This window comes from Doryrhamphus excisus, linkage group LG7 (assembly GCF_037039965.1).
Source record: "Doryrhamphus excisus strain RoL-2023G ecotype Guam linkage group LG7, RoL_Dexc_Guam_v1.1, whole genome shotgun sequence".
NCBI lineage: Eukaryota > Metazoa > Chordata > Actinopteri > Syngnathiformes > Syngnathidae > Doryrhamphus > Doryrhamphus excisus.
Window position 1 is genome coordinate 5,827,871 of NC_136363.1, and position 13,174 is coordinate 5,841,044.

Consider the following 13,174-nt stretch of genomic DNA (forward strand, 5'->3'; position numbering starts at 1 on the left):
TGAACGGCTCTTTTGAAAGGAACGGCTCTTTTGAAAGGAACGGCTCACCAACATCCGGCTCCCCTCAAAAGAGCCATAAATCCCATCTCTACAATTGACTACTTTTATAGTCACACACAGGCAAGTACCAACAAGTCAAGACAGGTGAGTCCGGTGCATGTTTATTAAAATAAAGAGCACTGAAACTTTTTTTTTTGGTCAATGTGTGTAAATGAGCTATATACGTCATACAGGATACTAAACACATTTTTAAGGTGAAGTTTTTTGTAGACGTGCACCGACATGATCAATTACATGTCGCGGAAACACTGAAGTAACAGACTTAGCAGAAGTTAGCTTTACAATGAACCTCACCCCATTAGCATGCTACAGATGATTAGTGCAACAGGAGGGAATTATTTGTCTGCAGGATCTCACCAGCAGCATTTTCTAGCGTAGGTAAGGCAGCAGGTTGGCATCGAACATTTCTTCTGTAAACTGGAGGTGGTCTCCGTCTGCTTCAAGAAAAACCAGCTTTCCTGCCTTGTCCATTGCGGCCAGACCCAGACGATCCTACATTGAATACATAAACACATAGGAGTGATTAATATATAGTAAATATATGATATGAATAGTAAACACCTCTTTGTAGAGAACGCTCTCCTGTAGGGTTTCAGTCTCTTTGGTGTGCCCGTTTTTTAGGAAGCCAAACCACTGCAATGAAAATGATTAATTAATCACGACACGTTTCAAGTATTACTGTTTAATTTACCTCAGAATCCACAGGATCGACCAGAGTGTCATGTAGGAACTTGACCATGACGAACTTGTTCAGCATCTGAAGATTCTTCTTGTAAGTCTCATTTACTACCTTTTTAAAAACAGGATTGCGTTTAATTTGTTTTCTTTAGGAATATATTCATAACTCAGATACTGACCGTTTCCTGATTGATATCAGCCAGGAAGAGACTGCTGTGCTTGTACTGGTCATGATGTAACGGGTCATGCCAGTACTGTGCCGGCACCAGGCTGGAAAAAAATGCAACACAGGGTTTGGCTGCTTAGTGGTTATGCAACCCCCCCCAAAAAAAAGGGAATGGAGACAACTCGCCTGGTCTGAATCATTTTGTTGTACGGGCCAATCTTGAGGAACTTTTGAATCAGGACACAAACGCTGGAATCGTCTCCGAGACATCTTGGCAGCCCGTACACGCCTAGGGAATATATTGATTTAACTGTCAATGTTTAAAAAAAAAAAACACCCGCTGGATGTTCATACCTTGGTGCTGTCCACCGAGCGAGATGAGATTTTTCATTGGTGGAGAAGGACAACGCTGTGCCACGGCTCTCCTGTGAACACAGTGGAAGAGTAAAAAAAAAAGCATAGTCAACTGAAACTATAAGTAGTTCCATACAGAAATTGCGCCCCCTGGGAAAATCCCATTGCATTGTATCCTCCCGCCAACTGGGGATCCTGAGCAAGCAGACTGCACGCCATGGCCACCTGCTCATTCACATCCATGAAATAGCTATTTTCTATGTCCTGCAGAAGGAAAGGGGCATGAAAATGACAACATTAGAAGATCTGAGACACGTGAAGCCAAGTATTGCTCATCTAGCTCACCTCTCCACAATGATTTAGTACAGCAATGAACTCCACTACCTGGGTCAGGACCTCATTCCCAACCTGGACCTTTACCGTATTTCCTCATATAGCTGGTACTAATTCCTAATCCCATCTGTATCATAATTTGTGTATACTCAGACACAGGGAATTGTACCTCTTTAACATTCTTGCCAATCATCAGTGAATGCACGTAAATACCCGGAATCTTGTGCTCACTCATCATTTTTATCGCGCCCATGTTGAGAGGGTTGCAACAGCTATCACCTGGTGGACATATAGACATGGTTGGAATAGTTGGTGCCTGTCATACGTTCAATAACCCAGATATTGAAGCACTCACCCATCCCGTGCCACAGAACAAGAGGTACTGTCCCATTGGCTTCATTGACTGGCGTGCTTGCAGCCAGGACCGCTGGGCTCACCAGGAACAACCACGGGAGAAGCGCTGCCATCCTGGAACCTACATCAAGTCATTGGAAGTAAATAACACTTTTTCTTTGCTTTTTAATCAGCATGCTCAAAATACCACGACTGTAACAAACGATTATTTTAATATCCGATTAATCGGTCAATTATTATTTTTTGATTAATCGATTAATTTGATTTAATTTCCAAATCGAACTAGCAAGTAAGTTCACAAAAAACAAGTTGGCACTTAGATATTCTGTTAAAATGTTAATCTAAATGTTTGTCAAATGACAAAATTATTTTCTTAGTCGATTAATCCGAAGCTTGTTTTCGATTAATGGAGTAACACACAAAAGGTATGGGTTTGCTTTCATGAATGATTAAGGAAATTAAAAAATATTCACATTTCAGAGGCTGAAGTAAGAGGATAATTACATATTTAAATTTTTTGATTAATCTATTACCAAAATAGTTGATGATTAATTGAGTCATCGATTAATCGTTGCAGCTCTAATTCACACACACACCAAATTGTGCACTATTTTTCATTTGTCTTATTATTCTGCCACATTTTCATCCGCAACGTTCAAATATTCCGCTCATTCAGAACACTTTCTAATCGTCCCCACCTGTAGACTAAACCGAGGAGATATTAAATTTTGATTGACTGCACCAGAGAACCACGCCCCTGTGTTTACATATTTCAAAAATTGGGTCCACATTTCAGTACAGCTTTAGCTTAGCTTCCAAACTACCCCTACATTCATTCCACATTTCAGCATATTTCCACAGCATTTCAGTCCAGCTTCAGCTCTTCATTTTCCAAACGACTCTTAGATGCTTTCTTATATTTCAACTAAAGCATTCCAGTTTTGCGATCTCTCTTCCACATTCCCACGCAATGTCTCCTAGCATTGCATCATGTAGTCTCGAGTTAAAACAGGTGTGCCAACATCCGCATTCTGCCCTGAATGGGTTTGTATGCCATGGTGGTGAGCGGAATCCGGAAACACTGAATCCTCGACACGCTTCTTAGCTATTAATTGCTCTCATAGACGGTGCAAAAGACTTGTAATTTTTCAACTTCATCAAAAATAAAGATGATTATGTGTGATTAAAAATGCACATTTAGAACAGTGGTTGTAATTAATCATAGTGTGTGACTCCCACACAATATAACTTCAACTTAATTTGTTTCTCTGGGTGGTGATTCAATAAATGACATTCATCCATTTTCAATCAAAGGTGTACACACAGCGTTTAAGTTATTTTACACTCTGTTCAGTGCTAGTGAACCCATACGCCCATATCGCTTACCATCATGGCCGACTTTCTCCACTGTGAGTGCTACACTCCATTCTATTTGTACAGTGTAACCCCGCCCACCTCTTTTGCTTACCATCATGACGGACTTTCCTGACCATATCCTACGACGCTACACTCCTTGGTTAGAGCAATATTTTTCGGGAAGTTTGCTCGAATAAATTAAGAAAGAAACGCAGTGTTTGATATATCAATATAACATACCGATAGAGTAATAATGTGTAGGAAAAAAAATAATGAATGTCGTTTAAATCAAGACAAATTATACTTGGCACTCACCGTTCTTGGAGTGGACAGGTGTCGTGTAATGTTTGGTATTTGTATTATGAAGTGCCAGCTTTCGCGTGAACGCGCACGACAGGGTGGGGGGCGTGTCAGAGCTGAGTTTTCTTGCTTAGATATATATTTTTATTTTTTATAATCTAAAATATGAAGGTGGTTAATGGCTATGTCTCCTTCCAAGAGTATCACCTCTGCCATGATTTGAAAGCTGCAGAGAAATATACACTTAAGATATAATTTATATTATTGATTAATTGTTGTAAGATTAATATTATATCCTGTAAAGTGTATGACGAAAGTTGGATTTCATCAGTTTGCTTCCTGCAAGTGCATTTCTAAATGTACTAGACAATGTACAAATACACAAATATGATTTAGGCCTTCCTTGAATGATCAGCAGCTGTCACTGATATGTGAGGTTCCCCAGGGGTCAATCCCGGGATCCCTATTGTTCAGTTAGCAGTTTCAATGTGTCCTACAACTATACGGACAACACTCACATCTACATGTCGCTACTGCATCAAACAGATCAGTGTGTGGACACGTTTGAGATGCTTTTTCTAAAGCCTAATCATCAGTTTAGAAATCTAGAGGTAACAATGGCCTCAGATCAGAAAATCAATATCGGCTTTTTACCAGCATTCTCACCGGGCTCTATAGACAAGCTGCTGCACTGCAACCACAATGCTGCTGCTCGAGTCCTGACTAGAAGCAGGAAATATGACCATATTAGTCCACTAGACTTTTAGTCTCTTGTGTTTTCACTGAAATATGCACGGTACTAATACAACACATGTACGCAGAACACAACGTTAAAAGCATGTTTTATTTAAAAAAAACAAACAATGAAAACAGTTAGCACAGGACAATTACATGTGAGAAATAACAGTAGCGGGGCGGCACGGTGGTCTAGTGGTTAGCGCGCAGACCTCACAGCTAGGAGACCAGGGTTCAATTCCACCGTCGGCCATCTCTGTGTGGAGTTTGCATGTTCTCCCCGTGCATGCGTGGGTTTTCTCCGGGTACTCCGGTTTCCTCCCACATTCCAAAAACATGCTAGGTTAATTGGCGACTCCAAATTGTCCATAGGTATGAATGTGAGTGTGAATGGTTGTTTGTCTATATGTGCCCTGTGATTGGCTGGCCACCAGTCCAGGGTGTACCCCACCTCTCGCCTGAAGACAGCTGGGATAGGCTCCAGCACCCCCCCCCCGCGACCCTCGTGAGGAAAAGCGGTAAAAAATGAATGAATGAAATAACAGTAGCAGTAGACTTTACAATGAACCTCACCCTATTAGTATGCTACAGATGATTAGTGCAACAGGAGGGAATTATTTGTCAGCAGGATCTCACCAGCAGCATTTTCTAGCGTAGGTAAGGCAGCAGATTTGCATCAAACCATTCTTTTGTAAACTGGAGGTGGTCTCCTTCAGTTGCAAGAAAAACCAGCTTTCCTGCCTTGTCCATTGCGGCCAGACCCAGACGATCCTACATTTAATACATAAACACATTATAGGAGTGATTAATACATAGTAAATATATAAGATATGAATAGTAAACACCTCTTTGTAGAGAACGCTCTCCTGGAGGGTTTCAGTCTCTTTGGCCTGCCCGGTTTTTAGGAAGCCAAACCACTGCGATGAAAATGAAATGAAATGAAATGAAATGAAAATGAAAATGAAACACGTTGCAAGTATTACTGTTTAATTTACCTCAGAATCCACAGGATCGACCACAGAGTCCTGCAGGAACTTGACCATGACGAACTTGTTCAGCATCTGAAGATTCTTCTTGTAAGTCTCATTTACTACCTTTTTAAAAACAGGATTGCGTTTAATTTGTTTTCTTTAGGAACGTATTATTAACTCACAATACTGACCCTTTCCTGATTGATATCAGCCAGGAAGAGACTGTGCTTCTTATACAGGTCATCATTTAACGGGTCATGCCAGTACTGTGCCTGCACCAGGCTGTCAAATCAAGCAACACGTGGTTCAACTGCTTAGCGGTGGTACAATCACAAAAAGAGCAATCGAGACAACTCACTGTTTTTGAATTAGGTCGCTGTATGCTTCTGAGTTAAGGGCCTTTCGGATCATGTCACAAAGGAATGAGGTCTCTCCGGGACACCTTGGCAACCCGTACACACCTCCAGAACATACATATTGTTATTAAATATGTCGACTCTATGGAAATACGCTGGATGTTCATACCTTGGTGCTGCCCACCGACAGAGATGAGATTTTTCATTGGTGGAGAAGGACAACGCTGTGCCACGGCTCTCCTGTGAACACAGTGGAAGAGTCAAAAAAAAAAAAAAGCATAGTCAACTGAAACTATAAGTAGTTCCATACAGAAATTGCGCCCCCTGGGAAAATCCCATTGCATTGTATCCTCCCTCCAACTGGGGGTTCTTAGCAAGCTGACTGCACACCATGGACACTTGCTCATTCACATCCATGAAAAAGCCATTTTCTGTATCCTGTAGAAGGAAAGGCACATCAAAATGATGACATAGCAACATATTATGTAGTCTTTTATGATGTAACATGTACTAGCTGTATTGCAGGCATCAATGTATGAACCTAGGTGACAATTATTCATTAAAGTCAGCATGGAGTTAAGTTTTTTCTACAGATGATGTTCCATTTTGTCCTACGGGCTGCAGTTCGGACACCCAGATCTGCTGAAAAGACTGCACATATACAGTATAGGGCCCTCCAGTTTCTGTTATCTAATCCCATGTACATCTTCATAGTTTTGTTCATTCTGGTGAAATTTAACAAATCATTGGACACAGGGAATTGTACCTCTACAACATTTTTCCCAATCATCAGTGAAATCACGTAAATTCCCGGAATCTCCCGCTCGATCAGCTTCTTTATGCCACCCAAGCTGAGCGGGTTGCAACAGCTATCACCTGGTGGACATATGGACACGGTTGGAATAGTGTGTCCCTCTCATATATTCAATTACCCAGATATTGAAGCACTCACCCATCCCATGCCACAGAACAAGTGGTACTGTCCCATTGGCTTCATTGACTGGCATGCTTGCAGCCAGCACCACTTGGCTCAACAGGAACAACGGGAGAACCATTGCCATCCTGGAACCTACATCAAGTCATTGAAAACAGTAAAGGACACTAATATTTTTTTTTTTTGCTTTGCGTGGGAATCATGCATGAAGCCGTGACCTGTCAAACACATTACACTACACATTGCAGCTTGTGTACACGGTAGAGGTTATCTATTACAACTATTGATAATCTTCCGGGAAATTAGCTCGAGTATACTAAGAAAGAAACGCAGTATTTGCTGACTATCAATAAAAACACAAACATACAGTGTTATCTATTTATAAAAATATACGTTTGAAGTAATAAAATGCAGTAAAATTTTAATAAACGCCATTTAAAACAAGACAAAATATACTTAGCACTCACCGTACAAAGTCTTCCGGCATCTGACTATCACATGACAGTGTCTGGTTCACACCAGCCAATCAGATAAAAGAGGCGGGACCTGGAGCAAAAAGTGTCAAGACTTGTGACTAGCTTGATACAGCCGAACTTTAGCCCATTTTATCAAACTTTTTAACAATATAATGGCGCTTTAATGTCTCTGTGTTTTTTTGCTCGGGTACCACGAAAATAACGTACGGTTTAATGACGGGGTTAAGTATTTTTCTACAGGACTTACCCTGTCTGGCAAATTAGCTTGCCATGCTAGCTGGTTTAGAACAGCATCGACTACATTCCTCTACGGATTATTTTGTTGAATAACAGCTCAGTCTCTGGTCACTTAGGAGGGGGATTTGGAGTGGTTGGGGTCATTCGGCGAGGAGCAGGATGTCGATACAGTTTGAGGAGCCAGCGTTGGCTGGAAGTTACGATGTTGTCGGCTCCTTTCCCAAAAGTTTTGGCTACGGGCTGGAGGAAGCAGACATGGAGGAGAGCCCCGGGTCAGCTGACAAGCCACGGATACTGTTGATGGGACGGAGGCGCAGCGGGAAATCATCCATCCAGAAGGTAAAACTAGATTTGTTTATGTTAAAATTTTTGATAATTGGTTAATGGATTATTATCATTGAAAAAAAACGTAGGTTAATTACAGATAACAAAATTGAGGATGCGCACGAGCGCGTGCTTTGATGTTAGTTTTCTTCTTCTATGGTTTAATGGAGGGCGGCAACCCAAATTTGGGTTTCATTAGCAACTTTTTTATTTGAAGTCATCTTAAATCTTGTTTCATGTGAGCTGTTGTATATGTAATTTTTTTTACTAGGTGACCCTAGCGAATCTGGTGAAATTTCTTCATGATTGGACGCATGAAAATCATCAAAACATAGATATATAGATGGCCATTTACAGTACTTTATTTCTATGTTTCTGTCTATAGAATACTGTGTGTCGACAGCCAATAAAACGGCCCAAGCCGCACTTTGGACACCCCTTGATTTAAACCTTTTGTCTAAAATGATCAATCACTAACCTTTGCACTTTTTTGCCGCCTAGGTTGTTTTCCACAAGATGTCCCCCAATGAGACCCTGTTCCTGGAGAGCACCAACAAAATTTACAAGGACGACATCTCCAGCACCTCCTTCGTCAACTTCCAGATCTGGGACTTTCCCGGCCAAGTGGACTTCTGCGACCCGACATTTGACAGCGACATGATTTTCAACGGCACCGGCGCATTAATTTTTGTTATTGACGCTCAGGTAATACGAGATAATGTCAGGAGGCTCCTGGCCTGTGATGGATAAGCATCTTCTTGTTGTTCTATTACCAGGATGATTATATGGAAGCTCTTGAGAAGTTGCAACAGACCGTGTCTAGAGCCTACAAAGTGAACCCTGACATCAACTTCGAGGTGTTCATCCATAAAGTCGACGGCCTCTCCGACGACCACAAAATAGAAACCCAAAGAGACATTCATCAGAGGGCCAATGATGATCTCGCAGATGCTGGCTTGGAGAAGGTTCACCTCAGGTAAGCGCTTGATGATATCGATGATTATCACATACTACAGTATTAATTGGCCCTGTACCCTAGAAACCGCCCATGAATGATACGGGAAAAGGCCCAAATGATACTGTGTCAAAGCCCAGGGCAGTGATACTGATAAAATATAGTTTAACCATTATCCAGTATCAGCCCCCGGAGCTGTCCACTCAGAGCGCGTTGCTCTGGTATCGTGCCCGTGAAACAACCAATCAGAGAACAGCGCACGAGCGTGAACACACAGCGTTTGCTTTGCTGCCCAAACTTGATTAATGGAACTTTAATTGTCAGACATTGATAAGATAAGACTGTTGATAAAATATTATTGTTGAAATATTTTTGCAATTATTGTGTTTACACTGTTTAGATATAATGCATGTAATAAACTGAACATTTTCTGGAAACAAAATGGTCTTTTGATTAAATAGTACGTGATAATAAGCTCATGATTAAATAGTATGTGATAATAAGATCATGATACTGACACTTGGGGGGCATGATACCTGGCCTGATACCAGACAAACCATGTGATAACCTATAATCATGACATTTGACGCTCAAACCTCTGAGGTCACCGCTGGTCAACCTCTGACATCCATGCTGTTCCTCCACAGCTTCTACCTCACCAGCATTTACGACCACTCCATATTTGAGGCCTTCAGCAAAGTGGTCCAGAAGCTCATCCCGCAGCTGCCTACATTGGAGAACCTCCTGAACATATTCATATCTGTACGTTGTTGTACTCCTGTAAGTGTTGCGTGAAAAGGTTCTTCAACATGTGACTATGGTGTTTGCAGCATTCTGGGATCGAGAAGGCCTTCCTGTTTGACGTCGTCAGTAAGATTTACATCGCCACAGACAGCTCCCCCGTGGACATGCAGTCCTACGAGCTGTGTTGCGACATGATTGACGTGGTTATTGACGTCTCCTGTATTTACGGGTGAGGGAGGCGACGCTCGATATGTCATGACTTTGACAATCAGGTGTATTCTCTTGGTGAATGAATGATTTGCATTCATTATCCCTTTGCAGGCTGCTGGATGATGGCACCGGCTGTGCGTACGACAAGGAGTCTTTGGCCATCATCAAGCTGAACAACACCACAGTGCTTTATCTCAAAGAGGTCACTAAGTTCCTTGCCCTGGTTTGCATCCTCAGAGAGGAGAGCTTTGAGAGGAAAGGTAAGATAGGTGCAGGGCCGCATACTGAAAAATCAAAGGTGCTGGCGGCCATTTTGATAGTGTTTATTTTTTAAAAACAGGCTAGTAAATATGCTAAAAATGTTAGTTATACACAGAAAATGCACTATTTCTAGAGATGCAGCTGGAGCCTATCCCAGCTGTCTTCAGGCGAGAGGCGGGTTCCACCCTTTTTTCCGGATGTCCTGACAATATGCTAAACACATGTTCACCGGTTCAGCGGTTACGAATCTCACAAGATTAAAATGTTCGTTCATTTTCTACCACTTATCCTCATGAGGGTCACGAGGGGTGCTGGAGCCTATCCCAGCTGTCTTCGGGCGAGAGGCGGGGTACACCCTGGACTGGTGGCCAGCCAATCACAGGGTACATATAGACAAACAACCATTCACACTCACATTCATACCTATGGACAATTTGGAGTCGCCAATTAACCTAGCATGTTTTTGGAATGTGGGAGGAAACCGGAGTACCCAGAGAAAACCCACGCATGCACGGGGAGAACATGCAAACTCCACACAGAGATGTCCAATCGGAGAATCGAACCCAGGTTTTCCGGATGTCCTGACAATATGCTAAACACATGTTCACCGGTTCAGCGGTTACGAATCTCACAAGATTAAAATGTTCGTTCATTTTCTACCGCTTATCCTCATTTGGGTCACGAGGGGTGCTGGAGCCTATCCCAGCTGTCTTCGGGCGAGAGGCGGGGTACACCCTGGACTGGTGGCCAGCCAATCACAGGGTACATATAGACAAACAACCATTCACACTCACATTCATACCTATGGACAATTTGGAGTCGCCAATTAACCTAGCATGTTTTTGGAATGTGGGAGGAAACCGGAGTACCCAGAGAAAACCCACGCATGCACGGGGAGAACATGCAAACTCCACACAGAGATGTCCAATCGGAGAATCGAACCCAGGTTTTCCGGATGTCCTGACAATATGCTAAACACATGTTCACCGGTTCAGCGGTTACGAATCTCACAAGATTAAAATGTTCGTTCATTTTCTACCGCTTATCCTCATTTGGGTCACGAGGGGTGCTGGAGCCTATCCCAGCTGTCTTCGGGCGAGAGGCGGGGTACACCCTGGACTGGTCGCCAGCCAATCACAGGGCACATATAGACAAACAACCATTCACACTCACATTCATACCTGTGGCCAATTAACCTAGCATGTTTTTGGAATGTGGGAGGAAACCGGAGTACCCGGAGAAAACCCACGCATGCACGGGGAGAACATGCAAACTCCACACAGAGATGGCCGAGGGTGGAATTGAACCCTGGTCTCCTAGCTGTGAGGCCTGCGCGCTAACCACTAGGCTGCCATGCAGCCCCCAAAGGAATTATATTTTTTGAAAAAATAACTATGCAAAAAAAATACTGCTCTTTAATACTGCTGGAAAGACAGCATTTCCAGAAATGCTACAAACATTTGACAGACAGTACTACTTAACCTGTGAAAAAAATACACATCACCAATGGCAATTCCACAACTTTACAACAGTGAAACATGACATATTAAAGTATTTGATACAGGAAGTTGGTTATACAGGAACAAAACAATATTTTAACATTACTTTTAAGAAAAGTACAATGACAAAATATGACTCAAAATATTTTCCATTTGCCTAAACCATCTCAGAGAACACAATCTTGAAGAGCAAACAAAAAAGAAATCGGAGTACCCGGAGAAAACCCACGCATGCACGGGGAGAACATGCAAACTCCACACAGAGATGGCCGAGGGTGGAATTGAACTTGGGTTTCCTAGCTGTGAGGCCTGCGCACTAACCACTTTCCCCGGGGGTTTAGTTTATTTTACTTAATCTTCAAACTGTTTCCTGTTTTATGCTCTTACTGTGGTTTTCTGTTTCCTGTTTGACGTGAAGTGCAGCTGCTTTCCGGTTGCACGTGCAGCAGAATGTTTGTCATTAGCAGTCAGCACTACTATTTAGGTCAAGAGTCGCAAACTCAACTTACTCCGGGGGCTCGCTGAATCAAGAATAAAGAAAATCACTCAATCAATCAGTAATAAATAAATATAATAATAATAAAACGGCAAATAATAAAAACTTAAGAAACCACACATAGTTGGTGGGTAGACAAATTAATTTTTTTCAGATTAAAATGAACAAAGCATTATTAGAGCCCTGTAGACATGACAAAACACGACTATAGTCACATTTATACTCTTTTTTTATTTACAACATATTGCGCAACTGCAGGGTCTTGAGACACATGCTAACTCGCAAACTAGAGATCTAGCGACCTAAATGGTAGAGTTCAAGTTATTTCCTTTAAACTTAAATAGCCAAAAACTTACCACTTCCACACGGATAGGGAGGATAACTATTAACAGTTATTTAACCTTTAACATGAACATTAATCAAACGTAATAATTTTTTCTGGGTACATGATACCATACAGCATCCATATCAAACTTGCACGGGCCGCACTAACATATCAAGGGTCTCAAACAAGTGGCCCGTGGGCCAAATGTGGCCCGCAGGACACTAGTTTGAGGCCCATGCATTAGAGGAAGCTGTTCTGTTAAAAATAATTAAATACTGCTGGGAAAAAAGTGCCATAACTTTGATAAAGAAGGTGAGAAACATTCCTGAATTTGTGAAGGAAGTTGTCGTTAACATTTCTTACAATATTATTGTATTGTCAGGTTCCACTATACAGTGTTACGACATCACAACTTGGCACAGATTGGCTGTAACCACCGTATGTACTTTCTCTTCACAGGTCTCATAGAGTATAATTTCCACTGTTTCCGGAAAGCCATCTATGAAGTGTTTGAAGTCGCCGCCTCCAAACAAAGCGCGGTCCTGAAGCGGGCGAACTCGTCCAGCAGCAGCAGCCTAAAATATGCCGCACTGAATGGAAACGGCGTCTAAACGGAATAATTAGCATGGGGGTGGGGTGGGGGGGATTTCAGTGCACGAGAGACAGGTGTGCCAAACTCAAATTATACTTGTCATATTGTGTCTCTTTTATTCTTAATAACCTTAGCCATGAAGAAGATGTCAGCTTGGCTTACCTACTCAGCCATTTTGTTGCGCACCGTAACATTTATGGGAAATATGAGGTGTTTTCCTGTCACACTGCTTTTGTTTGCTGTCCTTTTTTAAAAGCCTATCACCTCATGTGTGTGACGTCTCCTAATAATACAAGGAGGACTTTTTTTTTTCAGATTGTAGCAGCTTTTTTTGGCCAGGTTTTTCTAGCCTAAAATGATTATCCAGAGGCCTTTTTTACTGTACATATTTTCTTTTAATAAAATGTTTCTATTTTGGTGATTGAAACTTATCCCACTGTATTATCACATCTGTTACT

At 41.9% G+C, this 13,174-nt stretch overlaps 3 protein-coding genes across 3 annotated transcripts; 1 reads left to right on the forward strand and 2 right to left on the reverse strand.

Annotated features, from left to right (window-relative positions):
• Window positions 1-198: 198 nt before the first annotated feature.
• Window positions 199-3,644, reverse strand: LOC131101320 (palmitoyl-protein thioesterase 1-like). Its single transcript, XM_058046277.2, has 10 exons — window positions 3,617-3,644; window positions 1,947-2,066; window positions 1,761-1,870; window positions 1,395-1,522; window positions 1,259-1,329; window positions 1,091-1,193; window positions 918-1,008; window positions 752-850; window positions 622-693; window positions 199-552 (listed from the first exon to the last, which is right to left on the reverse strand). The coding sequence occupies exons 2-10, from the start codon at window positions 2,056-2,058 to the stop codon at window positions 430-432; spliced, it is 909 nt and encodes a 302-aa protein (XP_057902260.2). The 5' UTR covers window positions 2,059-2,066; window positions 3,617-3,644; the 3' UTR covers window positions 199-429.
• A 788-nt stretch (window positions 3,645-4,432) lies between these two features.
• Window positions 4,433-7,582, reverse strand: LOC131101321 (palmitoyl-protein thioesterase 1-like). Its single transcript, XM_058046278.2, has 11 exons — window positions 7,321-7,582; window positions 7,065-7,143; window positions 6,616-6,732; window positions 6,430-6,539; window positions 5,974-6,101; window positions 5,833-5,903; window positions 5,666-5,768; window positions 5,499-5,589; window positions 5,332-5,430; window positions 5,182-5,253; window positions 4,433-5,107 (listed from the first exon to the last, which is right to left on the reverse strand). The coding sequence occupies exons 3-11, from the start codon at window positions 6,722-6,724 to the stop codon at window positions 4,985-4,987; spliced, it is 906 nt and encodes a 301-aa protein (XP_057902261.2). The 5' UTR covers window positions 6,725-6,732; window positions 7,065-7,143; window positions 7,321-7,582; the 3' UTR covers window positions 4,433-4,984.
• LOC131101319 (ras-related GTP-binding protein C-like) lies at window positions 7,116-13,147 on the forward strand. Its single transcript, XM_058046275.2, has 7 exons — window positions 7,116-7,649; window positions 8,136-8,339; window positions 8,411-8,610; window positions 9,237-9,351; window positions 9,420-9,562; window positions 9,655-9,803; window positions 12,584-13,147. The coding sequence occupies exons 1-7, from the start codon at window positions 7,470-7,472 to the stop codon at window positions 12,733-12,735; spliced, it is 1,143 nt and encodes a 380-aa protein (XP_057902258.1). The 5' UTR covers window positions 7,116-7,469; the 3' UTR covers window positions 12,736-13,147.
• Window positions 13,148-13,174: the final 27 nt, after the last annotated feature.

Bases quoted from the DNA above. Each gene is read 5' to 3' on its own strand.
- LOC131101320 (XM_058046277.2), bottom strand. From the start codon at position 2,058: ATGGCAGCGCTTCTCCCGTGGTTGTTCCTGGTGAGCCCAGCGGTCCTG. The intron at 1,523-1,760 runs GTACAATTCCCT...TTCCTTCTGCAG, and splicing joins TTGGCAAGAATGTTAAAGAG to GACATAGAAAATAGCTATTT. The intron at 553-621 runs GTGTTTACTATT...TATTCAATGTAG, and splicing joins AGAGCGTTCTCTACAAAGAG to GATCGTCTGGGTCTGGCCGC.
- LOC131101321 (XM_058046278.2), bottom strand. From the start codon at position 6,724: ATGGCAATGGTTCTCCCGTTGTTCCTGTTGAGCCAAGTGGTGCTGGCT. The intron at 6,540-6,615 runs GTGAGTGCTTCA...TATGTCCACCAG, and splicing joins TGTTCTGTGGCATGGGATGG to GTGATAGCTGTTGCAACCCG. The intron at 5,590-5,665 runs GTGAGTTGTCTC...TTGATTTGACAG, and splicing joins AGCGACCTAATTCAAAAACA to CCTGGTGCAGGCACAGTACT.
- LOC131101319 (XM_058046275.2), top strand. From the start codon at position 7,470: ATGTCGATACAGTTTGAGGAGCCAGCGTTGGCTGGAAGTTACGATGTT. The intron at 8,340-8,410 runs GTAATACGAGAT...TTCTATTACCAG, and splicing joins TTTTTGTTATTGACGCTCAG to GATGATTATATGGAAGCTCT. The intron at 8,611-9,236 runs GTAAGCGCTTGA...GTTCCTCCACAG, and splicing joins TTGGAGAAGGTTCACCTCAG to CTTCTACCTCACCAGCATTT.